The following is a 27,782-nucleotide window of genomic DNA, read 5'->3' as shown; positions in this document are numbered from 1 at the left end:
TCCGTCACTATTGTAGTAATGACGACTTTTGAAAAGTTGTTACAATTACTCAAGACTTTTGTGACAATGTTTAGGCACATTAAAAGTAGTATTTGATTGATACCAATTGTGATTACAACAACTAAAATCGTTACAATTAATTATTTTATTGTGATAACACTTTAGTCACAATAATTGTACTTATTTGTTAAAATGGTTCTTGACGCAAAAATAATTATTAGTGACTTAAAAAAAATGGTTACAAATAATTACTTTGTTATCACAACAAACATAGTAACAAATGTTGTATTTAACATCATTTCTCTTTAGTGTTTTGAGCAAATACCCAAATCACCCTCACTACTTTAATTTTTATTTTTTTTTTAAATCTTTGTTTTAGAGAAGCCTCATAATGAAGCCTGGTCGAGGCTTCTATTTTGGATTTGGGCAGTATAGGGGGGGCGGGGGGTTGAGCTCCCCTTTTAATGAGGGAGCTCAACGCCATCTTTTTATTGTTTTCGATGTGGGACATCACTATTACTATCTTGATAATAATGTAGAAGATGAAACTTTGTAGACTAAATTTTTGTTTATGTGAGTGGTGCTTGCTACGAAGGTTTTTGTATAATTCTAAACTTTTTTATGTATAAAGAAATAATTTGATCAATTTAAAATTGATTTACTGTGGGTGAAATTATTACCTAATCAATTAAAATAATACTTTTATTGTTTCAATTAATTAGTCGAATTAATAAAAATTTATTATGTATGATATTTTTATATTATATATACAACCATCTTGTACAAAAATTTTACTAAGGGGTCGAATGACTCTTAATGTACAAATAATAGGCTAATGTGGTTAGGAGTAATAATTCAATTAATTTGGAGCAAACAAACTGAATTTTTATTTTGAGAATTGTTACTTAATCAACCAAATTAAGTTATACTTTAATTAACTCGATTAATTTGTCCATAACCAAACTTTTATTATATATAATTTATTTTATATTATATATTTGATACAACCATATTGTAAAAATTGTGCTACATTGGATCGTTCTTAATGTACAAATAATTGGCTATTGTCGTTAGGGTAGTCATCCGATTCATTTGATTAATTTTGAATCAAATTTATAGATGAAGACATCATATTAATAGAAGAACAAACAATTCCTATGAATGACATTCTTAGTAACAACTAATTACTTGTCACAATTATCATAAATTAGTGACAAAACTTGAAATCAACACAATTATTGTCACAATTTAGTAATTTTTGTTACGGAATTATAGAGTGTCACAAATATTTTTAACAATTTCATCACAAAAAATGACAACATTAGCGACAAAAGTATATTTTTCTCACAATTATTTCTTGTTTATAATGGTATTAACCAATTGTATTTTTATTGACAAAATAAGTTGTCACAAATATTATAAACAATAGTGACCAACATTTATTTGTCACAAAAAGTATTAAAATTTGTATCCACATTATATTTTGTCATAAATACATTCGTTTCCGCCATAATTATAATGCCATCAAAATGCACATACATTTAGTGACAACATATCCTACGACATTATTATTCTAGTAATAGTGACAACTTACTAGTAACAAATACTTACTTGTCAGAATTACCATACTATTAGTAATAAAAACAAATTATTGCAATTATCCCACACAATTGTGTCAAATTATATTTTGTGACAAAAATGTATTATTTGTGACTAAATTACAAATTCTCGTAAAAAATTTGTCACCAAATATACTCTAAATAATAAATTGCAGACGAACTATAGGCGGCGGCTGCTTTGTTGACGCAAAAGCACGTGCATAAATACTAGGGAAACTCGTGTTGTCTCTGCTATCCATAAACTCACGCAAAACAGCAAAACTGAATCCTATATATATATCTTCTTATCTTGAAGAAGGAAACATAAAAGAACAAAAAACATGGCAAAGACAGTAGTAGTGTTGGGTGTGTTTGTTGTGCAGCTTATATGGAGCAGCAGCTTGTATGGGCATGCAAATGCTGCTTCACCGGTCAAGTTTCTCCCAGGGTTTCAGGGACCCTTGCCCTTCCACCTCGAAACCGGGTCTTGATTTACATACTTTAATTTTCTACTTTCATATATGCATGCGTACATACAATTGATCTGATCTGATCAGTTAGCTATACACAACTTAAACTGGTTTAGTCGATTTCTCTCGTCAGCCAAAAAATACATTTCTGATTTGATTTGGATGCATTATATTGATCAGGTATATAGGAGTAGGAGACGTGCAATACTTCTACTACTTCATCAAGTCTGAGTCTGATCCAAAGTCAGACCCTCTCATGATATGGTTATCTGGAGGCCCTGGTTGCTCTTCTTTGAGTGGGCTAATCTATGACATTGGTAATTCACCTAACAAGCTTAGTTCAAATGGAAGCTTTTGCTAATAAGTATTTTAATTTATGTATGCAGGTCCCATCACTTTTGTCCCAGTGGAATATAATGGAAGCATGCCTGAATTGACAATAAACCCATACTCCTGGACAAAAGTACAGTATTTTTAATTTTGATCCATGAATTGAATTGACTAATATACTGCATGTGGTCACACATTTATTCGATCCTATTCTTTTTTAGACTGCGACCATTATTTTCTTAGATTTACCTGTGGGAACTGGATTTTCTTATGCAACAATTCCTCCTGCTAAACGATCAAACACTCTCCAAACTACCCATCAAGCATACGAGTTCGCTCTAAAGGTTTCACTTACGTAGCTTAACCTCAATGTTGTGCCACAAATTGAGAGCTTTATAACTATAACTCAACTTATTCAAATTAACGGCGAACTATATTTAATTTGTACAGTGGTTACTTGAACATCAAGAATTCATGTCAAATCCATTATATATCGGGGGTGACTCATTTGCTGGCCAACTCGTTCCTGTCATTACTCAAGTCATATCAGATGGAAAGACCTCACTACGTTATATCATATCGTCTTTATATATTAATTTATAACATATAGTGTAGTTTAATAATTTTTTTTTTATCTCCACAACTATGCTCTCATCACTTCATCTTTTGGTGAATAATGCAGGGAATGAGAAAGGGAATAGCCCCCAAATCAATCTTAAGGTTTGCAAACCGGCAAGCTAAACTGTAGATATGTGTTTGTTTGTATGTGTGTGTGAGGTTTTAATTTGCTAATAAGGTAAAATTTGGAATGGTGCAGGGGTATGTTATTGGCAATCCAGTAACTTTTCTAGGTGAAAACAACTATCAATTCTCTTTTGCCCATGGAATGGCCCTCATTTCTGATGAACTTTATGAGGCAAAGTCTATACTTCTTCTTTTATTTTTTTATTTTTACAAAAAAATAAATAAATAAAATTGTAAAGTATGTTTCACACTTAAAATTTAATTACAATGACAATAATATAGTTGATTAATTTTATAAAAATTAATACAGTCCTTGGAAGAAAATTGTAAAGGAGAAAAGTATCAAAAGAAAGAGCCGGGTTGCAACATAAATCCAGAAAATGTCAACTGTGTGAGGGATATTCAAATTTTTGAGGAGGTATTTTGGTCACATGAATTATCTATTTTCTTTTTTTTTTTTAAACAAATTTCTTCAACCCTTCGTGTAACTTGATAGATTTTTTTTTAAAATTTAATAGTTGACTAGCGACATTCAAGTTGGTATGATATTAGATCCAAGTTGCAGTGAACTTCAAGCATCACATAAATTACTCAGCAACTGGAGATTTCTTGACGAGAAGCATATAAATCTTGTTAACCTTAATTCAGAATCTTCAAACCAATGTCTTGTAAGTTATAAAATATCTATTGCTTGCTCCACTAATTATATTATGAATTTCCAAGTTATGAAAAATCAACTAAACACTAGCTAGCTAGTGGCAACATGCAATTACTTTAATATGAAATTTACCTATATTTCATCACATATATTTATTACTTCTGAAGCCTTCATATTAAATTATTTATAACAAAATTTAGGATTATTTTTATGCTCTGGCGGAATATTGGGCAAATGATGAGAGTGTTCAAGAGTCACTCCACATATCACAGGTACAACCCTAGCCTTAAGAAAAGAAATATGAAAATTGGAAACTGGAGCTGTATTTTTCAATTTTTCATTCTATGTTTTTTAATTTTTCATTTTTTAAATATGTTTTTAGCTTTAAAAGAAATTAAAACATGTTTATCAATACTATTTTTAAATTTTATTATTTGGAAGTAACTTTCCTAGTCTGTTTGTGACTCTCTTCATTCATTCATATATATATATATATATATATATATATATATATATATATACTTGTAATCTATACCATTGTGATTGAGTAATTCTAATACAAATACTATAGCTCTCATTGGGACTATAACATTATAAAAACAATACAAATTTCAAATTTTGAGTAATTGTTCTAAGAAAAATTATACTCAGGAGTATGTGTTATTTTATTTGAAAATTTTAGAATTTTTTTTTTAAAATACATGTTTTAAAATTTTTAAAATAAAAAATTGTATAAGTAAATTTATTTATTTTTTCATGTTTAATTTTTTAAAAATAAAAAAAAAATCGATTAAATTAGTAAATGATCGTAATATTCTTTTTCTTACCATTAATTAAAAATTATTACTATTACTATTATTAGTATTATTACTATTACTATTATTATTATTTTTTTTTTGAGTACTACTGACTATGTTACAATGTAGTATCTGTTCATAATTTATTATTATTATTATTAAATATAAATTATCAACGCAGGGTAGTATTGGGAAGTGGGAAAGATGCAGCAATGATTTGGATTATATATATGACCTTGATACTGTTGTTCCATATCATGCAAATCTCAGTGCTAAAGGTTATAGGTCGCTTGTTTATAGGTAATAATAATTTATTCATTTCATATTTTAATAAGTTTTTTTTATTACTTTTATGTTACATAAATTGATTATTATCATTTTAATATTTTGCGTACAGTGGAGATCATGATATGATTGTACCATTCTTGTCAACGCAAGCATGGATACGGTCTCTAAATTACTCTATTATTGATGAATGGCGACCGTGGAATGTTGAAGGCCAAGTTGCTGGGTTAGATGATAATTACTTTATATATATACACACACACATAAAAACTAAATTAATTTTAATTTTTTAAAATTTTATCAATCATGTATATAGGTACACAAGGACTTACTCCAATAATATGACATTTGCAACGGTGAAGGGTGCAGGCCATAACGCTCCTGATTTTAAACCTTCTGAATGTCAAGTTATGGTAGAAAGATGGTTTTCTTCCAGTCCACTGTGATCAATCTATTGATTAATGTTTTATCTTCAATGGTTAAATTAGGCATGATTGCTTAATTTGTAACCATTATTACTATCATTATTAAGACTACATTATTCATATTATAATTCACAATAAGTTGAATTCATGATTCAACGCAAATATGTGAAATTTGAAAAACTAGTAAAAGGCTTTGAACTCTTGATTAATGCAGTGGGTAAATGGATTTCTTTTTTTTTTTTTTTCTGAGTTCTGCTGACTCGGCCTACTAAAGCACACTCCCTTCCACATGGGAGTGTACACCGGATGCCGCTTGACCACAAGGCCTTTGGCAGGTAAATGGAATTTATTATTATTATTATTATTATTTTACATTTCTTTGATTTGCGGAAGAGCCAACATCCACTAGCTGAATTTTTTTTTCTTCTTATTTGAACATTGTCAAGATCAAGCATTTTTCACAATACTAAAAATTATAACTAATAACGAAAGCACAACTGTATTTTCTTATATTTATGTAATAATCAACAATGTATATATTTTGATGACAAAATATTAAACTTGATACTCAAAACCTCCACACAACATACATTATTATTATTTTTTTATGATAAACACACAAACATTATTAAAATTAAAGTTTGCAAACAGTATTATATTTATGACTTCCATTACTATTTCAAGATTTTTCCAACCGCCACAAATTTGATAGATCACAAATTTAACTCACCTAATGTAGCGCACCTAATCAAAACTTGCCTAACGTTTAGTCATTTTAAATGTGATTACGGTTTTGAGACAATTTGATAGTATAGACAATTCTTAATTTTTTTAGTCAAACACATCCCATAATTTACCTGATTCACAAAGTTCTACGGTACAATAATAGACGCTACATCATATTTGGTTCAATTAACTTTTTTTTTTTCCAAAGAAAACAACAAAACAAAAAGTTGAATGAATTTTTATCTCAAAAAAAAAAAAAAAAAAGTTGAATGAATTTGATTACGTACAACTAATAATTAGAGCATCCTTATCAATAGAAATATTCCGCGATCTTTTATGAATTTTTGTAAATGTGATTAGGAAAGAGAAAATGGGTGGGGATGAAAATAAATAAATAAATATGATTTTTAAAAAAAATAGTGCCAGGGACGCCTGGCGCGTGCAGTATGGGTGGCTGCTGTGTGCGCATCGCGCACAGCAGCCAATGTTAAAAAACAATTGACATGCTAATTTACTGTAGTATGAACCTGTTGGTAGCAGATGATCCCCTAACATTCTCTTTCCTCTTCTCTTTCATTCAATGTGGCAAATTTTTGACATTAATTAACCTTTGAAATATCCACTGATAATGTTGCTCTTATAATGCATTGCATGTCCCCACTGATTGAATAAGGTTCTAGGGGTTACATCATGTGCGGTCCAATCAATTTTTTTCTGGGAAAAAAGAATAATCACCATTTTAAAACTAAATATCCCATTTATGAAAAATTATAAAAACATAGGTTAAGAAAACAAATCTCATTCATTACTGCTTTCACATCCCATCAAACATCAATCCACCCCCTCTTAATACACGTGGGAATTGAATTGAATCCCCTGAGATCAGTAGCCAGTTTGACACCTAACCAAAGGATCCAATGCCAAAAACCGATTAGGTGTAGTGAGAAACAGTTAGTATCGGACCAAACAGTTGACAAACGACTATTCAACGAAGCTAATCTATTGGTGCCGTAAATTTGAGCATCACAATTAACATAAGATTCAAGCTAAGGTTCGTAGCCAATTACGATTTACAATCTCATTATCCAATCCAGTCTTCGCAGTGCAGTACAAAACAAGCAACTACCTTGTCAATAGTTCAAGGATTTTGACCTTTGGGTTTATCGTGCTAATAATATATCTCTACGTCTCAGTTATACCTTGCATGCCATTGGTTCCCCCTGCGGAGCTCAAAGTCTTCAAAAACTTATCATCAAAGCTTGCGTAGCTAGGTGACTAGTTGCGTCCATGAAAAATGTCATATATATATATAAGGCTCAAGACGGGATAGTAAAGTCCTTGAGTTAGGTAAAATGTCATATATATATATAAGGCTCAAGACGGGATAGTAAAGTCCTTGAGTTAGGTTTAGACTTTTCTTAGTCAAAAGAAAACAAGAAGCTTAACGAATTTGATTAAACAACTAATAAATTATAGTCATATATATACCTATAGATTGGCTTACTTGTTCAAATAAACTTACTCTCTAAATAATAATCTCAAAACTTGTGTGTTAATGAACACGAAAACATTGGTTGATGTTGATATATATATAGGGGTTGGTTATGGTGCAAAAGATCTCTGGCCTAGTAAAAAGTTAGGTGAGATATGATCTGTTGATTAGTGTTGATCAAATGGACCAAAGTTGAGGGTGTTTTTTAAATTGTATACAATGTTAATTAGGGACTTTTTGTCTTTTCCGTAATATCTTTAACCGTTTTTGTTAGCCAACTTCGACAATATCTTTTTCGCAACTGTTTCCTAATCTTCATGGTTACCGTACCTTTTCAGAGCTCTCTTCTTCTTTCTCTATACCTAAAAATTATGCAAAATTGATTTCTTTATTGGCGATTTAATAATGATCACTCGTAAACATAAAGATTCCAAACTGTTTATAATTCTTTAATGCTAATCTATTATTGTAATTAAGGTACAAAATGTTGGAACTTCGATTGCATAAATTTCCACTTTAAGGTTCATAAAGTCGAGAATTAATGTTCATAACTTTGTACCTTAATTAAGGAGCACATCTTTAAACTGTAAGGTGCATAAATTTGCACCTAAATCAACCACCGCTTAAAATTTCCTATCAACCACTAAGATGCTTTGATGGCCATTGAATAGTCGTTTGAGATTCAACCTCATATTTTACCTGAGAGAATAACTGCTCTTTTATATATACATCAATAAAAATAAAGTAATCATCTTTAAAATACTAAATACACTAACTTTCTTAACATACCACACTAGTCATGCTTAGATGATTAAGATTCGTTTTACTTGCACCAATGACTTTTGGTTGCAAGATGTATTATTTCACGATAATTAAGAAATCAAAATTGTTTCTTCTTTTTTAATTTTTATTACAATTTAACATGCAGTTTATCAAATATTTTTACATTATTTGATTAGGAAAGGAAAGGGAAATGGAATATATGACCCAACTGAAGTCATGGGCTTGTAGAGACACACTTCTTGCAGTTGTCCATTGGGCATCTTCTCCCTTCGGCCCTATTTGTTCTCTTGTTTCACGTAAGCCCAAATGTTTTTCTATGGATTGTTATACCATGTACCAAGTCTACCTTGGTCCTAAATTATGTATTTTTATTTTTTAGTATTGAAATTATGAAATTTTAGAATATGAAGTGTTTTTTTTTTTTAAATTCACCGGGTCTTTCTTCATCCGTTTGAGTATTGAACTGAGTTCTCTCAACAAATTTTCTCACAAAGAAAGCTCACTTACCACCTGAGCTACCCATTGGTTCTGTTCAAATCCATTATAATATAATCATTTCCTTGCATTATATTTCATGGCTAAAACATACACTATCTAATTTAATAGGATTCCAACCTTAGCTTCATGCTTCATATATGCATGCCACCCCAAAGAAAGAGACTACTATATATACGTGGGGATCTTGACCCTCCATCTAACAATCTATTATCTGATCTTGTCGTCCTCACGATATGTTCAAGGATTTTGATCTTTGGGTTTGCCGAGCAGATAGATATCTCCGTGTCTCTGTCATTTCTTGCCATCACCCCGCCTGCAAAACTTATTATAGTAATAATAATAATAGCGACCCATAAATTTTGTTGACGAAACAATAATTATATATAGTCAGTAACTTTCCCAGCCAGGCTTTCCTGAATAATTGTAATCTATCAGTCCTTTTTTCTGAATTTGTCAATGCAGTTTCCAGATAATAATAATAATAAATTAAAAACAGTAATATATATGTTAAACAGCCAGCTGAGATAATAAGTAGCAATCAAGCTTAGTATTATTGCAAGTGCCTGAAAGTACTGCAAAAGAAATGGTCACAGAGAAGCTTAACAGTACTGCACAGATATGGTGCTGTGTGTTTCTGTATCTGCTGGTATTTGGAGATGGCGGTTCACAAGTCAAATTTCTGCCTGGATTTCAAGGGCCTCTCCCTTTTGAACTCGAAACCGGGTATGTTTTAAGAATCATTTTTCTTTTTAGAGGTTCCAAGGAAAACTCGAGGTAAACCAGCTTAGATTGTCCATTGTTAACCGGCTCACAAATCAAAAAAAACAATCGACGGTTTTCACTGGGAGTCAAACTTAACTGGGTTGTCACAAGAATGATATAGTTTCTGAATTGATGATCAAGAATTGGTTGTCTGTATCAGTTACATTGGAGTGGGAGAGTCCGAGGATGTTCAGCTGTTCTATTACTTCACCAAGTCAGAATCGCAGCCTGAATCTGACCCCATTATTCTTTGGCTAACTGGAGGTCCTGGCTGCTCTGCACTCTCTGGTTTACTGTTTGAAATAGGTAAATCAGATTACAAATTCTTGGATTTTTTTTTTTTCTGGGTAACAAGGGAAACCGCAGCCACTATCTCAGGGTGGTGTGCATTATATTAGGTAAATCCCTCCTTATAAGGAAGTAAACCAGCATATGTTATCCATAGTTGATCGGCTCAAACTGAAAAAATCAATAGGCTGCTCCGCTGGGAGTTGAACTTGTAACATTGTGATTACTAAATCAACAGCCTAATCAACTTGACTGGGTTACGAATTCTTGGATTTTAATCGCTATGTTATAAAAATTCTTGAGTGTTTAAGTGCATGGTAATAAGCAGGGCCGTTTACTCTTGAAAAAGAGAAGTATAATGGGAGCTTACCTAGGATTGTTTTGAATCCTTACTCTTGGTCAAAGGTGAATCTTTTGTCTGTCATTAGTTGTCTGCATAGGAACTGTTACATGCCCTCATCACTAAAGTTGAAAGCTTTGAGGAGCTATTAGGTTGCAAGCATTATTTTCTTGGATTCGCCCGTGGGTACTGGATTTTCATATGCCAAAACCCCGTCTGCTTTGCAATCGAGCGACATGCAAACTTGCCATGAAACATATGAATTTGTTCGGAAGGTAAGACTTAAATAACAACTTTTAGTTAAAACCGAAGATAAAAATTATCAGTTTTGATCATATTTTTGTGGTTTGTTTGCAAGTGGTTGAATGATCACCCGGAGTTCATATCCAATCCATTCTATGTTGCCGGGGATTCATACTCTGGCATTCTGGTTCCAATCATTTCTCAGTTCATATCTGATGGTAAGACATAAATGATATGTACAGAACTACACAAATAACAGAAGTATTGTGCTTTAAAGTTTATCCATTTTAGTTAGTAATTCTTGCAACTATGCAGGGAATGAGATGGGAATTCATCCACAGATTAATCTCCAGGTTTTGTCAAAATTCAAGAACTCCTTGTTTTGTTGATGGATGAATTCTTAAAACACCATATGACATATATACTGTGCTGTGAAATGATTCCAGGGGTATATGCTTGGGAATCCATTAACATTTCCAGAAGAAAATGACTATAAAATTCAATTTGCTCATGGAATGGCACTTATTTCTGATGAACTCTATGAAGTATGCATCTTCTTGACTCCCCACCCCACATACTTCACTCGCCTTTCCCCAAGCATTATAACAGCTTAAACTTTTAGTTGAAACAGAACAGCTAGAACTCATAAACCGAATAATTTCATATTCTAAACAGTCTCTTCAGGTACACTGCAATGGAAAGTACCAAAGTGTAGATCCCAGCAATGCAAAGTGCTTGCAGGATATAAACACTTTCAATGAACGGATCAATGGACTTGATGGTGCACAAATCTTGGACTGGACTTGCGGTTTTGCAGTCTCGATGGTAGATGATATTGCCAGCCAACGACGAAGATCTCTTCACCAACAACTCGATCATCACCCACTATCTGCAATAAAATGCCATGTAAGTCTTCCTGCCTGCCTGCAAATAAGATTAGCAGAAATTGTTGGTTAAATCTTCTGATTCTCTTGTAACAATCATCTGTCATGAGATATGCAGATTGATTGGTATAGGCTCTCTTATTACTGGGCAGATAATGAAAGTGTTCGCGACGCCCTCCATATAAAGAAGGTATGATATAGAAGCCATTAGTCCATTGCATTCCTTCAAGAAAAGGAAAGTAATTAAGCTAAAATAAGTAGAAAATGTGGTTTTGATGAGTACAGGGAAGTATTGGGAGCTGGACTAGGTGCAACCTTAAATTGCAATACAAAACAACAACCTGGAATAGCATTCCGTACCATGCAAACCTCAGTGCTAAAGGATATAGGTCTCTTATATACAGGTAGCTAGATGGGCACGTTATGGATAAGAATCATCAATCGTCGTCATTCTTTTAAATGAGTTATTTAGACAAAAATTAATGGGCTATGAAACAGCGGTGATCATGACATGATGGTACCCTTTCTTTCAACTCAAGCGTGGATACGATCTCTAAACTACTCTATCATTGATGAATGGCGACAATGGATTGTTGAAGGCCAGGTTGCCGGGTGAGCCCCCAACTAAGGTTTCTTTTGGTTTATTTAAGTTTTGATTTGTTAAACAGTAGAAATTCTAAGTAGATATGTCTTGCATTTGTCAACAATGTAGTTACACAAGGACATACTCCAACCAGATGACATTTGCCACTGTGAAGGCAAGAAAATTATTTCACTTTGTTAATTGCATCACCAATTCATTGAGTGAGTCTTGTGTTGGATCGTCTCACGTGAGACATGTAATATTTTTTTAGTTAAAATGTACCCATTAAAATTATTGCATTTTAACTGAAAAATATTACACGTCTCACGGCTCAAACAGTCTCACACAAAACTTATTCCACGTGAAGTCAAACAACCTAAATCAATTTTTTTTTTTATTGTTTTTCTTGAAGGGTGGAGGGCATACAGCACCAGAGTACAAACCTCCAGAATGTCAGGCCATGATAGAAAGATGGCTATCTTATAAACCTCTGTAGTCATACAAATGATACAATATATGTAATACTAATATACAGCACAGGAGTATATGATATCTGCATATATAGTATGTCATCCAAGTTTAGCATATAATATATGTTGTCATCCAACTCTTCTCTCAATAAGCTTAAAATTAACGGACCAAAACAATTACTTTAATTTGCAAACAATTGAGAAACAAAAAATAATAGCAGTATAATCTAACGACCAAAAGTCCTCTTTTTTTTTTTTAAATAGGATTCCAACCTTAATTAGCTTCATACGTGTGGATCTTGACCCTCTAACAATATGTATATTATCTTGTCGTCCTCAGCTCACGATATGTTCAAACAGGCCTCCATTGAAGCTCGACCTCATGATCTCCCATATGGAGAGTCACTATATGCCATATGAACATAAAGCGTTGGCTATATATAATTGAGAGAATATACATTTAGCCATTGGATCTCACAATTAATCTGGGATATTCTAGTAATTCACCTCAAAGCAGTTATTTTCCTCACCCAGCTGTAAAATACCCCGTTGGAATAGATTCTAGACACAGTTGTTGCATGTTATATTCCACCAATTCTTCAGTTACTCACGAACTAGCTACGCTAGAAATACTAATTTCACTATTGCCATAATAATTTACCAATGACATAAATGGAATTTAAATACTAAACACTAACATTTAGGGTGTACGTATTTGGAAACCTGAAAAATCACTTTCTGGGTTTCCCGTGTTTGGTAAAGAGTGAAAAAATATGAGTCAAAGAAAAATGGGTGCTTGGTCAATAGAAAATAACATCATTTTCTTGAAAAAAAAAATGACTTCCACTGTTTTTTGCGAAGTTATTTTCAAATTCTCACACCAACACTACACCACCACTACCATCACCACCACCACCACCATCAACACACCACTACCTCCACCACAACCATATTATCACTTATTATTATTATTATTATTATTATTATTATAACAAATAACACCACCACCACCAACACTTTGGTTAGTAATTTTTGTTCGTCATTGTGGATTGTAAAACTTTGGTTATTTTCGTTTGTTATTTTGAATTGCAAGACTTTGGTTAGTTATTTTGATATCTTATTAGTTATTTTTATTATATTTAAAATTGTTATTTTATATATATATATATTATAAATGCTATATTCCAAACAAAAAAAATTAAAATGTTTAATTATACAATTTTGCTCATTTTCTTGAAAATGAACCAAACATATCAAGACATGCAGTTTTCTTGAATTCAACCAAACACTTAAAATGAAAATATTTTTTTTAAAAAAATGACTCATTTTTCAGAAGTCATTTTCCTCGTTTCCAAACACACTTATTGTTGACTAGACTTCCACGTTTATTATTTTCTAATGTGAAAATGATTTAGCATCCGATATGGTGATGCGTTAGCATAAATTGAACAAACCCTAATGTTTTTAAAAATTAAACAATCTTTAAAATTTTAAAAATTGCAAAAGACGGAGACTGTCTCTGTCCAACAGCCGTGGCAGTAAAATGACAAGGGCGGCTGTTTTACTAAACCACCACCAAGTTATATAGCATTTTTCTTTTTTCGGGTTATTAAAGTAACGATTTTTCACTTAAAAATAATTATTTCATTTATTTTTCTTCTCTGACAATGTCAATTTAACATTGCAGGAGAAAAACCACTACTATTAAAATAACTTGGGGAGGAAATAACTCTGGGAGAAAATAGTGTCGTTTTCCTTAAAAAATAAATTGAAGACGTACTATATACGGCGGCTGCTGACATAAAACCACGTGCATAAATACTAGGGAAACTCGTGCTGTCTCGCTGCTATCCATAAACTCACCAAAAGCAGCAAATTAAAACTGAATCCTATATATATACGTAGTATCTTGTTATCTTGAAGAAGGAATAATAGAAGAACCAAAAACATGGCAAAGACAGTAGTGGTGTTGGGTGTGTTTGTTGTGCAGCTTATAATCAGCAGCACCTTGTATGGGCATGCAGATGCTGGTTCACCGGTCAAGTTTCTGCCAGGGTTCCAGGGCCCCTTGCCCTTCCACCTCGAAACCGGGTCTCGATCTACATACTTTAATTTTCTACTTTCATATATATGCATACAACTCTGATCTGATCAGCTATTATATACACAACTTAAACTGGTTCATTCCCGTTTCTCTCATCAATCAAAAATATATTTCTGATTTGATTTGGATGCATTATATTATATTATATTGATCAGGTATATAGGAGTAGGAGACGTGCAATTCTTCTACTACTTCATCAAGTCCGAGTCTAATCCAAACTCAGACCCTCTCATGATATGGTTATCTGGAGGCCCTGGCTGTTCTTCTTTGAGTGGGCTAATCTATGAGATTGGTAATTCATGGAATTCACCTAACCAGCTTAGTTAGTTCAAATGGGAGCTTTTGCTAATTTGAGGGTGCGTGCATGCATGTATGCAGGTCCCATCACTTTTGTCCCAGTGGAATATAATGGAAGCATACCTGAATTGATAATAAACCCCTACTCCTGGACTAAAGTACAGTATTTTTAATTTTGATCCATGAATTGAATTGACGACTGATATACTGTGCTGCTCACACATTTATCCTATTCTTTTTCAGACTGCAAGCATTATTTTCTTAGATTTACCTGTGGGAACTGGATTTTCTTATGCAACAATTCCTCCTGCTAAACAATCAAACACTCTCCAAACTACCCATCAGGCATACGAGTTTGCTCTAAAGGTTTCACTTACAGAGCATAACCTCAATGTTGTTGAGAGCTTTGTAACTCAATTTATTCAAATTAATGACGAACTATATTTAATTTGTACAGTGGTTACTTGAACATCAAGAATTCATGTCAAATCCATTGTATATAGGGAGTGACTCATTTGCAGGCCAACTCGTTCCTGTCATTACTCAAGTCATATCAGATGGAAAGATCTCACTACATTATATTGTCTTTATATATTAATTTATACTAACATGTAGTGTGGTTTAATAATTTATTTTTTTTCCACAACTATGCTCTCATCACTATTTCATCTTTTGGTGAATGCAGGGAATGAGAAAGGGAATAACCCCCAAATCAATCTTAAGGTTTGCAACCTGCAAGCTAAGCTGTAGATATGTGTTTAATTTGTTTGTATGTGCATGTGTGTGAGGTTTTAATTTGCTAATAAGGTAAAATTTGGAATGGTGCAGGGGTATGTTATTGGCAATCCAGTAACTTTTATAGGTGAAAACAACTATCAATTCCCTTTTGCCCATGGAATGGCTCTCATTCCTGATGAACTTTATGAGGCAAAGTCTATACTTTATTTTTACAAAAAGATTTTTTTAAAGTGTAATAAAGTATGTTTCACACTTAAAATTTAATTACAATAACAATATTATTGTTCATTAATTTTAAAATAATTAATACAGTCCTTGGAAGAAAATTGTAAAGGAGAAAAGTATCAAAAGAAAGAGCCGGGTGGCAACATAAATCCAGCAAATGTCAACTGTGTGAGGGATATTCAAATTTTTGAGGAGGTATTTTGGTCACATGAATTATCTATTTTCTTTTTCTTTTTTTTTAATTCTTCAACCTTACAGGTGTAACTTGATTGATTTCTTGTTTTCGTTTTTTAATTTAATAGTTGACTAGCGACATTCAAGTTGGTATGATATTAGATCCAAGTTGCAGTGGACTTCAAACATCCCAGAAATTATTCACCAACAGGAGATTTCTTGATGAGAAGCATATAAATCTTGTTAAGCTTAATTCACAATCTTCAAACCAATGCCGTGTAAGTCATAAAATATCCCTTGTGTGTTCCACTAATTATATTATGACTTTCCAAGTTATGAAAAATCAACTAAACACAAACTAGTGGCAACATGCAATTATTTTAATATGAAATTTACCTATATTTCATCGCATATATATATATATATATATATATATATATATATATATATATATATATATATATATATTAATTTTGGAGCCTTCATATTAAATTATTTATAACAAAATTTAGGATTATTTTTATGCTCTGGCGGACTATTGGGCGAATGACGAGAGTGTTCGAGAAGCACTCCACATAGCACAGGTACAACCCTAGCCTTAGAAAAGAAAGTTGAAAATTTGAAACTAAGAGCTGTATTTTTCAATTTTTCATTCTATGCTTTTTATCATTTTTTAAAAATATTTTTAGCTTTAAAAGAAATCAAAGCATGTTTATCAATACTCATTTTTCAAATTTTATTATTTTGGACTATAACATTATAAAAACAATACAAATTCAAAGTTTTGAGTAATTGTTCTGAGAAAAATTATACTCAACAGTATATGTTTTTATATTTGAAATTTTTAGAAAACAATTTTTTAAAAAAGTACATGTTTTAAAATTTTTAAAATAAAAGATTGTACAAGTAAATATATTTTTTTTTCATGTTTAATTTTTTTAAATTAAAAAAATCAATTAAATTAGTAAATGATTGAAATATTCTTTTTCTTCCCATTAATTAAAAATTATTACTATTACCATTATTATTATTATTATTATTATTATTATTATTAAATATAAATTATGAACGCAGGGTAGTATTGATAAGTGGGAAAGATGCAGCAATGATTTGGATTATATATATGACCTTGATAGTGTAGTTCCATATCATGCAAATCTCAGTGCTAAAGGTTATAGGTCGCTTGTTTATAGGTAATAATAATTTATTCATTACATATTTTAATAAATTTTTTGTATACTTTTATGTTACATAAAATGATTATTATTGTTCTAATATTTAACGTACAGTGGAGACCACGATATGATTGTACCATTTATGTCAACGCAAGCATGGATACGGTCTCTAAATTATTCTATTATTGATGAATGGCGACAATGGAATGTTGAAGGCCAAGTTGCTGGGTTAGATAATAATTTACTCTTTTTTTTTTTAATATATATATATATATATATATATATATATATATATATATATATATATATATATATATATATATATATATATACACTCATAAAAACTAAATTAATTTTAATTTTTAAAATTTTTTATCAATCATGTATATAGGTACACAAGGACTTACTCCAATAATATGACATTTGCCACGGTGAAGGGTGCAGGTCATAACTCTCCTGAGTTTAAACCTTCTCAATGCCAAATTATGGTAGAAAGATGGTTTTCTTCCAGTCCATTGTGATCAATATACCGATTAATGTTTCATCTTCAATGATTAAATTAGGCATGAATACTACTTAATTTGTAAGCATTATTACTATCATTATTAAGAGTATATTATTTGTATTATTACTCATCACAATAAGTTGAATTTGTGATTCAACACAAATAAATTCAAAATTTATCTGAAATTTGAAAAACTAGTAAAGGCAGCCTTGAACTCTTGATGGATGTTTCTTTTTTTTTTTCTTTTTTTTTTTTTTTACCTTTCTTTGATTTGCGGAAGAGCCCACACTCGCTACTTGAAGTTGTATTTTTTTCTTATTTAAACATTGTTAAGATGAAGCGTTTACCACAATGCGAAAAATTATAACTAATAGCAAAAGCACAACTTTATTTTCTTATACTTATTTAATAATCAACATTATATTTTGATGACAAAATAGTAGACTTGATACTCAAAACCTCCGCACAACATACACTATTAAAAGTTTGCAAACAGTATTTATGACTTCCATTACTATTTCAAGATTTTTCCAACCACCATAAATTTGATAGATCACAAATTCAACTCACCTAATGTAGCGCACCTAATCAAAATTAAACTTGCCTAATGTCTAGTCATTTTAAACGTGAATACGATTTTGAGACACTGTTAGTATAGACAATTCTTAATTTTTTACTCAAACACATTCCATAATTTACCTAATTCACAAAGTTTAATGAGTACAATAATAGAGGTGACATCATATTTGGTTCATTTATTTTTTTTTTCCAAAACAAAAAGTTGAATGAATTTGATTACGTACAACTAATAATATAATTATAGTGCATTGCATGTCCCCATTGATTGAATAAGGTTCTACCGTTCTAGGTAAAATAATAGACATGACATCATGTTCGGTCCAATCATTTTTTTTTTCCTAAAAAACCAACAAAACAAAAAAGTTGAATGAATTTATTATGTACAACTAATAATTATAATGCATTTCATGTGCCCATCGATTAACTTACGTCTTTTAATAAAATCACTATTTAAATTATACGTCTATTTCTTTGGAAAGAAAGACAAACTTGAAAACATGGATTGATGTGTGTGTCTATATACATTTATCATTACCCTTTGTAAATATTAAAACATTCGTGAATAATAATAACCATTTTAAAACTAAATATCCCATTTATGAAAAATTATAAAAACATAGTTAAGAAAACAAATCTCATTCATTACTGCTTTCACATCCCATCAATCCACCCCCTCTTAAATCGCAAATTTTACTATGGATCGCGGTCCACAATAGATTGTAGACCATGCATCAAAACGACGTCATTTTCATTAATGAAAACAAACGGCTGAAACGGTCTCCATTCCGCACCGTTAAATTTCAGTTTATATACACTGCGTTACCTTTCCAACACAACTATAGTTCCTTTTCGATATAATTGCAGTTTCATTTGACATTATACACTCAAATATGTGAAACTATTATTCAATTTCATTTCAACACAACTACCGTTTCTTTTATAATACACTGCAGTTTCCTTTCAACACAACTACAATATCATTTCGATATAACTACAGTTTCATTGGACAATATACACTAAAAAATGTGAAACTGTTATTCAGTTTCATTTTATATACACTGCAATTTCCTTTCAACACAACTACAATTTCATTTCGATAAAACTACAATTTCATTTGATAATATAAAAACAAATGTGAGGCAGCATCATTTGAAATAATGAACTGTAGTATCCTTTAGAGCAGCCGTTTCTCTTACTTAATGAAACGGTAGCGTTTTGTGACCATGGTCCACAATGTGTCCACCGTATAACGACTGCTCTTAAATTCTTAATACACGTGAGAATTGAATTGAATCCCCTCAGATAAGTAGCCACTTTGACACCTAACCAAAGGTTCCAATGCCAAATACCGATTAGGTGTAGTGAAAAACACTTAATCAAACAATTCTTATCGGACCAAAGAGTTGACAAACGATTATTCAACGAAGCTAATCTATTGGTGCCGTAAATTTGAGCATCACCATTAACATAAGATTCAAGCTAAGGTAGCCAATTACGATTTACAATCTCATTATCCAATCCAATCCAGTCTTCACAGTGCAGTACAAAACAAGCAACTACCTTGTCAACAGTTCAAGGATTTTGACCTTTGGGTTTGTCGTGCTAGACCTGATGACATATATATATATATATATATATATATATACACGTCTCAGTTATACCTTGCCATTGGTTCCCCCTGCGGAGCTCAAAGTCTTCAAAAACTTATCATCAAAGCTTGCGTAGCTAGGTGACTAGTTGCGTCCATGAAAAATGTCATATATATAAGGTTCAAGACGGGATAGTAAAGTCCTTGAGTTAGGTTAGTTTAGACTTTTCTTAGTCAAAAGAAAACAAGAAACATAACGAATTTGATTAAAAAACTAATTAATTATAGTCTTATATACACCTATAGATTTGCTTACTTCTTCAAATAAACTTACTCTCTAAATAATAATCTCAAAACTTGTGTGTTAATGAACACGAAAACGTTGGTTGATGTTGATAAATAGGGGTTGGTTATGGTGCGAAAGATCACCTAGTAAAAAGTGAGGTGAGATCTGATTTGTTGATTAGTGTTGATCGAATGGACCAAAGCTAAGGGTTTTTGTTTAAACTATATATAATATTATATTAATTAGGGACTTTTTGTCTTTTTCGTAATATCTTTAACCGTTTTTGTTAACCAACTTCGACCATATCTTTTTCGCAATTGTTTCGTAATCTTCATGGTTACTTTACCTTTTCAGAGCTCTCTTCTTATTTCTCTATATGTAAAAATTATTCAAAATTGATTTCTTTATTGGCGATTCAATTATGATCACTCTAGATGTCAAACTGTTTATAATTCTTGAATGCTAATCTATTATTGTAAGGTACAAAACTTTGGAATTTCGGTTGCATAAATTTCCACCTTAAGTTGCATAAAATTGTGAATTAATGTTCATAACTTTGCACCTTAATTAAGGAGCACACCTTTAAACTCTAAGGTGTATAAATTTGCACCTAAATCAACTCGCTTAAAATTTCTTATCAACGACTAAGATGCTTTGATGGTCATTGGATGGTCGTTTGAGATTCAACGTTATTTTTTACTTGACAGAATAACTATTTTTTTTGTATATACATAAATATAAATAAAGTAGTCATCTTTAAAATACTAAATACACTCACTTTTTTAACGTACCACACTAGTCATGCTTAGATGATTCACATTCTTTTTACTTGCACCAATGACTTTTGGTTACAAGATGTATTATTTCACGATAATTAAGAAATCAAAATTGTTTCTTCATTTTAATTTTAATTACAATTTAACATGCAGTTTATCAAATATTTTTACATTATTTGATTAGGAAAGGAAAGGGAAATGGAAGAGATGACCCAACTGAAGTCATGGGCTTGTAGAGACACACTTCTTGCAGTTGTCCAATGGGCATCTTCTCTCTCTTTCTCTCTTCGGCCTTATTTTTCTGTTTTCTTATTTCACGTAAGCCCAAATGTTTTTTTATGGCTTGTTATACCATTGACCAGTGTCCACATTGCCGCAAATTTTACTGTGGACCACAGTTTTACCTTAGCTTCATGCTTCGGGCATGGGCAAATTATTGCATGGACCATGATTCACACAGTTGTGTAGACCAAAAATAAAAAGTATATTTTTATTATATTAAAAGTACATTATTTTTGTACAGTGATACATTATTTGATAGTATATATAAAATAATATACTTTTAGTACTTAAATAATGTACTTTATATACAAGAATAATGTACTTTTAGTATATTAAAAATGTACTTTGTTCCAGCTGTGTGGATCATGGTCCATGCAATAATGATTGTCATGCATGCCACCCCAAAGAAAGAGACTACTATACGTGGGGATCTTGACCCTCGATCTAACAATATATTATCTGATCTTGTCGTCCTCACGATATGTTCAAGGATTTTGATCTTTGGGTTTGCCGAGCTAGATCAGAGCAGATAGTTATCTCCGTGTCTCTGTCATTTCTTGCCGTCATCCCGCCTGCAAAACTTATTATAGTAATAATAATAATAGCGACGCATAAATTTTGTTGATGAAATAATAATTATATATAGTCAGTAACTTTCCCAGACAGGGCTTTCCTGAATAATTGTATTCTATCAGTCCTTTTTTCTGAATTTGTCAATGCAGTTTCCAGATAATAATAATAATAATAACAGTAATATATATGTTAAACAGACAGCTGAGATAATAAGTAGCAATCAAGCTTAGTATTATTGCAAGTGCGTAAAAGTACTGCAAAAGAAATGGTCACAGAGAAGCTTAACAGTACTGCACAGATATGGTGCTGTGTGTTTCTGTATCTGCTGGTGTTTGGAGATGGCGGTTCAGATGTCAAATTTCTGCCTGGATTTCAAGGGCCTCTCCCTTTTGAACTCGAAACCGGGTATGTTTTAAGAATCATTTTTTCTTTTTGGCCCGGGGTTACAAGGAAAACTCGAGGTAAACCAGTTTAGATTGTCCATTGCTAACCAACTCAAATCAAGAAAACCAATCAATTGTTTTCACTGGGAGTCAAACTTAACTGGGTTGTCCCAAGAATGATATAGTTTTTGAATTGATGATCAAGAATTGGTTGTCTGTATCAGTTACATTGGAGTGGGAGAGTCCGAGGATGTTCAGCTGTTCTATTACTTCACCAAGTCAGAATCGCAGCCTGAATCTGACCCCATTATTCTCTGGCTAACAGGAGGTCCTGGCTGCTCTGCACTCTCTGGTTTACTGTTTGAAATAGGTAAATCAGATTACAAATTCTTGGATTTTTTTTCAGGGTTACAAGGGAAACCGCAGCCACTATCCCAGGGTAGTGTGCATTATATTGGGTAAATCCTGCTTTCTGACCATAATGAAGTAAACCAGTATATGTTACTCATAGTTGATCCACACTGAAAAAATCAATAGGCTGTTCATGCTGGGAGTTGAACCTGTAACATTGTGGTTACTAAGTCAACAGCCTAATCAACTTGATTGGGTTACGAATTCTTGGATTTTACTATGTTATACAAATTCTTGAGTGTTTAAGTGCATGGTAATAAGCAGGGCCGTTTACTCTTGAAAAAGAGAAGTATAATGGGAGCTTACCTAGGATTGTTTTGAATCCTTACTCTTGGTCAAAGGTGAATCTTTTGTCTGTCATTAGTTGTCTGCATAGGAACTGTTACATGCCCTCATCACTAAAGTTGAAAGCTTTGAGGAGCTATTAGGTTGCAAGCATTATTTTCTTGGATTCGCCCGTGGGCACTGGATTTTCATATGCCAAAACCCCGTCTGCTTTGCAATCGAGCGACATGCAAACTTGCCATGAAACATATGAATTTGTTCGGAAGGTAAGACTTCAATAACAACTTTTAGTTAAATCGAAACGCGTCCTGATCTGTTTTGATCATATTTTTGTGGTTTGTTTGCAAGTGGTTGAATGATCACCCGGAGTTCATATCGAATCCATTCTATGTTGCCGGGGATTCATACTCTGGCATTCTGGTTCCAATCATTTCTCAGTTCATATCTGATGGTAAGACATGAATGATATGTACAGAACTACAGAAATAACAAGTATTGTGCTTTAAAGTTTATCCATTTTAGTTAGTACTTCTTGCAACCATGCAGGGAATGAGATGGGAATTTATCCACAGATTAATCTCCAGGTTTTGTCAAAATTCAAGAACTCCTTGTTTTGTTCATGGATGAATTCTTAAAACATCATATGACATATATACTGTGCTGTGAAATGATTCCAGGGGTATATGCTTGGGAATCCATTAACATTTCCAGAAGAAAATGACTATAAAATTCAATTTGCTCATGGAATGGCACTTATTTCTGATGAACTCTATGAAGTATGCATCTTCTTGACTCCCCACCCCACATACTTCACTCGCCTTTCCCCAAGCATTATAACAGCTTAAACTTTTAGTTGAAACAGAACTCATTAACCGAATAATTTCATATTCTAAACAGTCTCTTCAGGTACACTGCAATGGAAAGTACCAGAGTGTAGATCCCAGCAATGCAAAGTGCTTGCAGGATATAAACACTTTCGATGAACTGATCAATGGACTTGATGGTGCACAAATCTTAGACTGGACTTGCGGTTTTGCAGTCTCGATGGTAGATGATATTGCCAGCCAACGACGAAGATCTCTTCACCAACAACTCGATCATCGCCCACTATCTGCACTAAAATGCCATGTAAGTCTTCCTGCTTGCCTGGAAATAAGATTAGCAGAAATTGTTGGTTAAGCCTCCTGATTCTCTTGTAACAATCATCTGTCATGAGATATGCAGATTGATTGGTATAGGCTCTCTTATTATTGGGCAGATAATGAAAGTGTTCGCGACGCACTCCATATAAAGAAGGTATGATGGAAGCCATTAGTCCATTGCATTCCTTCAAGAAAAGGAAAGTAATTAAGCTAAAACAAGTTGAAAAATGTGGTTTTGATTAGTACAGGGAAGTATTGGGAGCTGGACTAGGTGCAACCTTAAATTGCAATACAAAACAACAACTTGGAATAGCATTCCTTACCATGCAAACCTCAGTGCTAAAGGATATAGGTCTCTTATATACAGGTAGCTAGACAGGCACGTTATGGCTAAGAATTATCATTCGTCGTCATTCTTTTAAAATGAGTTGTTTAGACAAAAATTAATGGGCGTAAAAGGTGTATGAAACAGCGGTGATCATGACATGATGGTCCCCTTTCTTTCAACTCAAGCATGGATACGATCTTTGAACTACTCTATCATTGATGAATGGCGACAATGGATTGTTGAAGGCCAGGTTGCCGGGTGAGCCCCCAACTAAGGTTTCTTTTGGTTTATTTAAGTTTTGATTTGTTAAACAGTATAAATTCTTAGATATGTCTTGTATTTGTCAACAATGTAGTTACACAAGGACATACTCCAACCAGCTGACATTTGCCACTGTGAAGGCAAGACAATTATTTCACTTTCTTAATTGCATCACTAATTCATTAAGTCTTGTGTGAAATCATCTCATGTGAAACATGTAATATTTTTTGGTTAAAATGCACTCATTAAAATTATTGCATTTTAACTGAAAAACATTACACATCTCATGGTTCAAACAGTCTCACACAAAACTTATTCCAGGTGAAGTCAAACAATCTGAATCAATTTTCTTTTCTTTTTTTTTTTTTTATTGTTTTTCTTGAAGGGTGGAGGGCATACAGCACCAGAGTACAAACCTCCAGAATGTCAGGCCATGATAGAAAGATGGCTATCTTATAAACCTCTGTAGTCATACAAATGATACAATATATGTAATACTAATATACAGCACAGGAGTATATGATATCTGCATATATAGTATGTCATCCAAGTTTAGCATATAATATATGTTGTCATCCAACTCTCTCAATAAGCTTAAAATTGGCATTTAATAAATAAATAAAAGCATTCTTTCAAGTTTCTATATTCAGATTATTATAATTATAATGCAATCACTTGAACAATGTTGAACATGAGGTTAAAGCATTAACCAGCATTTCTTAATTGCCAAAAAAGCATTTTCTTGCCTGGTGAAGAAACCAGGGACACATTCTAAAGTCACCTATTGAACTAACATCACATGTTTTGGTGAGTCCTCTCTTCTTTTCTCCTGCTGTCTACAGCTTCATTGGTTCTGTTAATATGCCCTTCACAGATGAACCTGAGTTCAAAACAGTCAGAAGTACAAGTTCAGTAAGTTATTAAATAAATATAGGAATCCCGAGATTGTTCACAGTTATTGACATTCAAAGGAAGGGGGAGTGAACTAAGCTCGGTCTGAGGCATTGCCTCTTTCGCAATTCATACAATTCGTGTCAACCAATTGAAAGCTAGATGCTCATTCCATAAACCTATAATCACAGATATTCCAATTATAATACCATGTTTACATAGAATACTGGTAAACACATAACACATGTGCTACTTATAGAGATAAAATTCAGCATTCTTAACAAGACAAGAGAATACACAAACCATACTAAGGTGATCTCAAACAATGAAGAAACCACGCATAATTTTAAAAAATGTTAGATACCTGAGAATTGAACTCAGTAACATTGCCGCTGGAATTTTCTCCCTTCTTCACCCACATTAATCGATTCTCTACCTGCTCAACCCTTTGTCGAGCCACCCTTCCCCCGTAACCTACATATCCATGCCGACCACCAGCACTACCACTTATCCTCCTCACATTGCCATATCTTCTATTATCATTCCTGAATCTGTTTTCAATGTTATGAGCCCAAGGTCCTGCACAAGTTCTAATCCTTATCCTCCCCTCGTCACCATTTTTAATTCCATCCTTGGCCACTTCTACAACCCCCTCCTCTACCTTCTTTTCCTCATCTCCAAATTCTCCTACCAGCTCGTGAACCTTGGAATCAATACTCTGTTGCTGACTGCTTACCCTCGTTCTTACATTGGCATCTTTTCTGTCATCCAACAACAAATCCTGAGAACTCATATCAATCTTCACAGCCGACTGCCCTATGCCACTTTGTCTCCCCTTCTCACCCTTTTCCCTTCTATCTTCAGCAACTACAACAACCCCCTCTTCTGCTTTCTTTTCATCCTCTCCTAATTCTCCTACCTGCTTGTAAACCTTAGAATCCATTCTCTGTTGCTGACCACTTACCCTCATCCTCACATTGCCATCTTTTCTATCATCCAACAAAAAATCCCGAGAACCCTTATCAATCTTCACCCCCGACTGTCCTATGCCACTTTGTCTCCCCTTCTCACCCTTTTCCCTTCTATCTTCAGCCACTACAACAACCCCCTCTTCTGCTTTCTTTTCATCCTCTCCTAATTCTCCTACGTGCTTGTAAACCTTAGAATTCTTGCTCTGTTGCTGACCACTTACCCCCGTCCTCACATTGCCATCTTTTCTATCATCCAACAACAAATCCTGAGAATTCTTATCAATCTTCGCCCCCGACTGTCCTATGCCACTTTGTCTCCCCTTCTCACCCTTTCCCCTTCTATCTTCGACCACTCCAACAACCCTCTCTGCCCCTTTCTTTTCTTTCTCTCCTGCCTGCTTGTGAACCTTAGAATTCATGCTCAGTTGCTGACCACTTACCCTCACACTCACAATGGCATCTTTTCTATCATCCAACAACAAATCCTGAGAACTCTTATCAATCTTCACTGCAGACTGTCCTATACCACTTTGTCTCCCCTTCTCAGCCTTTTCCTTTTTTTCTTCAGCTCCTCCAAAAACTCCCTCTTCTTTCTTTTCATTCTCTTCCAATTCTCCTACCTGCTTGTGAACCCTAGAATTCACCCTACCATTCCCATATCTCTTAAAGCCACCTCTCCATTCCTTCCTTTCTCCTCTACGTTCTCCCCCAAAACCCTTTCTGATTTCAACCCCATTTTCACCATTATCACCATCCAACAGAAGTTCCCCAACATTTTTCCCTTTCCCACCACTCTCCTCACTCAAAACCGTTGGAATTTCCCCTTTTTCAGCCGCATTTTCCGGATACTTCACACTCTGCGGAGCCCTAGGTTTTCTCCCTTCCCAGTGCTTCTTTTCCTTAATTTCCGGGTTTCCCCCAACTACCACCGAGCCACTGCTCTCCGCCTCCTCGTGCTTCCTCACCCAGCTTTCACCTCCCCGCCGATCCCTCGAGAATTGCTGGCGACGGCGAGGAACATAATCACGCCCGGATTTCCCCGGATTCTGGTTCCGGGTCGTGGGTGTAATCCGGTCCCTAGACCCGCCCGCTCTTTCCTCTTTCGCTTCTTGCTCCGGATTCTGTTGCTTCTTCAGTTTCGCTTCTTCCTCCTCTTGCTTCTTCTGCAGCCACCGCTCCTTGAGCATCGTCAGCGTGACGTAGTTCGCGGGAAGAGAAGGCGGCGGCGGATTAAAGGAATCTTTGTCGTCGGATTCCTCCATTGGAAGAGAAGAGAAGGAAAAGCAAACGTTCACTGAGAGAACAGAGAAGGGTTATGTTCTTTGTGTAAAGAAAAGCAAGAAAGCGCCAAGTTGACTACAAGACGAAAAGCAATAAATAGGGGTTGGTTCATACACGAGAATAACAAAGGAGTGCCAAATGGCCTTTAAAA

General features: G+C 33.4%; 3 protein-coding genes across 4 annotated transcripts; 2 read left to right on the top strand and 1 right to left on the bottom strand.

The window, feature by feature from the left end:
• The first annotated feature begins 1,923 nt into the window (after window positions 1-1,923).
• Window positions 1,924-12,402, top strand: LOC116021814. Its single transcript, XM_031262294.1, has 28 exons — window positions 1,924-2,082; window positions 2,249-2,385; window positions 2,455-2,531; window positions 2,620-2,742; window positions 2,849-2,951; window positions 3,081-3,118; window positions 3,216-3,314; window positions 3,453-3,560; window positions 3,661-3,810; window positions 4,001-4,072; window positions 4,779-4,897; window positions 4,995-5,108; window positions 5,199-5,324; window positions 7,679-7,695; window positions 9,388-9,411; window positions 9,478-9,529; window positions 9,729-9,874; window positions 10,185-10,261; window positions 10,349-10,471; window positions 10,555-10,657; window positions 10,755-10,792; window positions 10,886-10,984; window positions 11,115-11,345; window positions 11,442-11,513; window positions 11,609-11,727; window positions 11,822-11,935; window positions 12,036-12,081; window positions 12,319-12,402. Exons 1-28 carry the CDS (start codon window positions 1,940-1,942, stop codon window positions 12,400-12,402), a joined length of 2,754 nt encoding a protein of 917 aa, XP_031118154.1. The 5' UTR covers window positions 1,924-1,939.
• A 1,706-nt stretch (window positions 12,403-14,108) lies between these two features.
• LOC116023711 lies at window positions 14,109-24,957 on the top strand. Its single transcript, XM_031264717.1, has 26 exons — window positions 14,109-14,467; window positions 14,636-14,772; window positions 14,859-14,935; window positions 15,021-15,143; window positions 15,235-15,337; window positions 15,463-15,500; window positions 15,606-15,704; window positions 15,828-15,935; window positions 16,043-16,192; window positions 16,427-16,498; window positions 16,989-17,107; window positions 17,204-17,317; window positions 17,481-17,606; window positions 21,904-22,083; window positions 22,286-22,431; window positions 22,737-22,813; window positions 22,901-23,023; window positions 23,106-23,208; window positions 23,304-23,341; window positions 23,435-23,533; window positions 23,655-23,885; window positions 23,982-24,053; window positions 24,148-24,266; window positions 24,372-24,485; window positions 24,583-24,679; window positions 24,874-24,957. The coding sequence occupies exons 1-26, from the start codon at window positions 14,325-14,327 to the stop codon at window positions 24,955-24,957; spliced, it is 2,892 nt and encodes a 963-aa protein (XP_031120577.1). The 5' UTR covers window positions 14,109-14,324.
• Window positions 24,958-25,077: 120 nt separating this feature from the next.
• LOC116021813 (spore wall protein 2) lies at window positions 25,078-27,701 on the bottom strand. Of its 2 annotated transcripts, none has more exons than XM_031262293.1 (2): window positions 25,744-27,700; window positions 25,078-25,368 (listed from the first exon to the last, which is right to left on the bottom strand). In XM_031262293.1, the coding sequence occupies exons 1-2, from the start codon at window positions 27,610-27,612 to the stop codon at window positions 25,357-25,359; spliced, it is 1,881 nt and encodes a 626-aa protein (XP_031118153.1). In that variant the 5' UTR covers window positions 27,613-27,700; the 3' UTR covers window positions 25,078-25,356. The 2 variants fall into 2 exon arrangements, with proteins under 2 accessions (XP_031118153.1, XP_031118152.1); XM_031262292.1 differs by lacking the exon at window positions 25,078-25,368 and adding an exon at window positions 25,370-25,558 and having other exon boundaries at window positions 25,744-27,701.
• Between the last annotated feature and the right edge of the window lie 81 nt (window positions 27,702-27,782).

The sequence above is a fragment of the Ipomoea triloba genome, chromosome 6 (genome assembly GCF_003576645.1).
Source record: "Ipomoea triloba cultivar NCNSP0323 chromosome 6, ASM357664v1".
NCBI classification, from domain to species: domain Eukaryota; kingdom Viridiplantae; phylum Streptophyta; class Magnoliopsida; order Solanales; family Convolvulaceae; genus Ipomoea; species Ipomoea triloba.
This window is presented reverse-complemented; position numbering and strand designations above follow the sequence as displayed.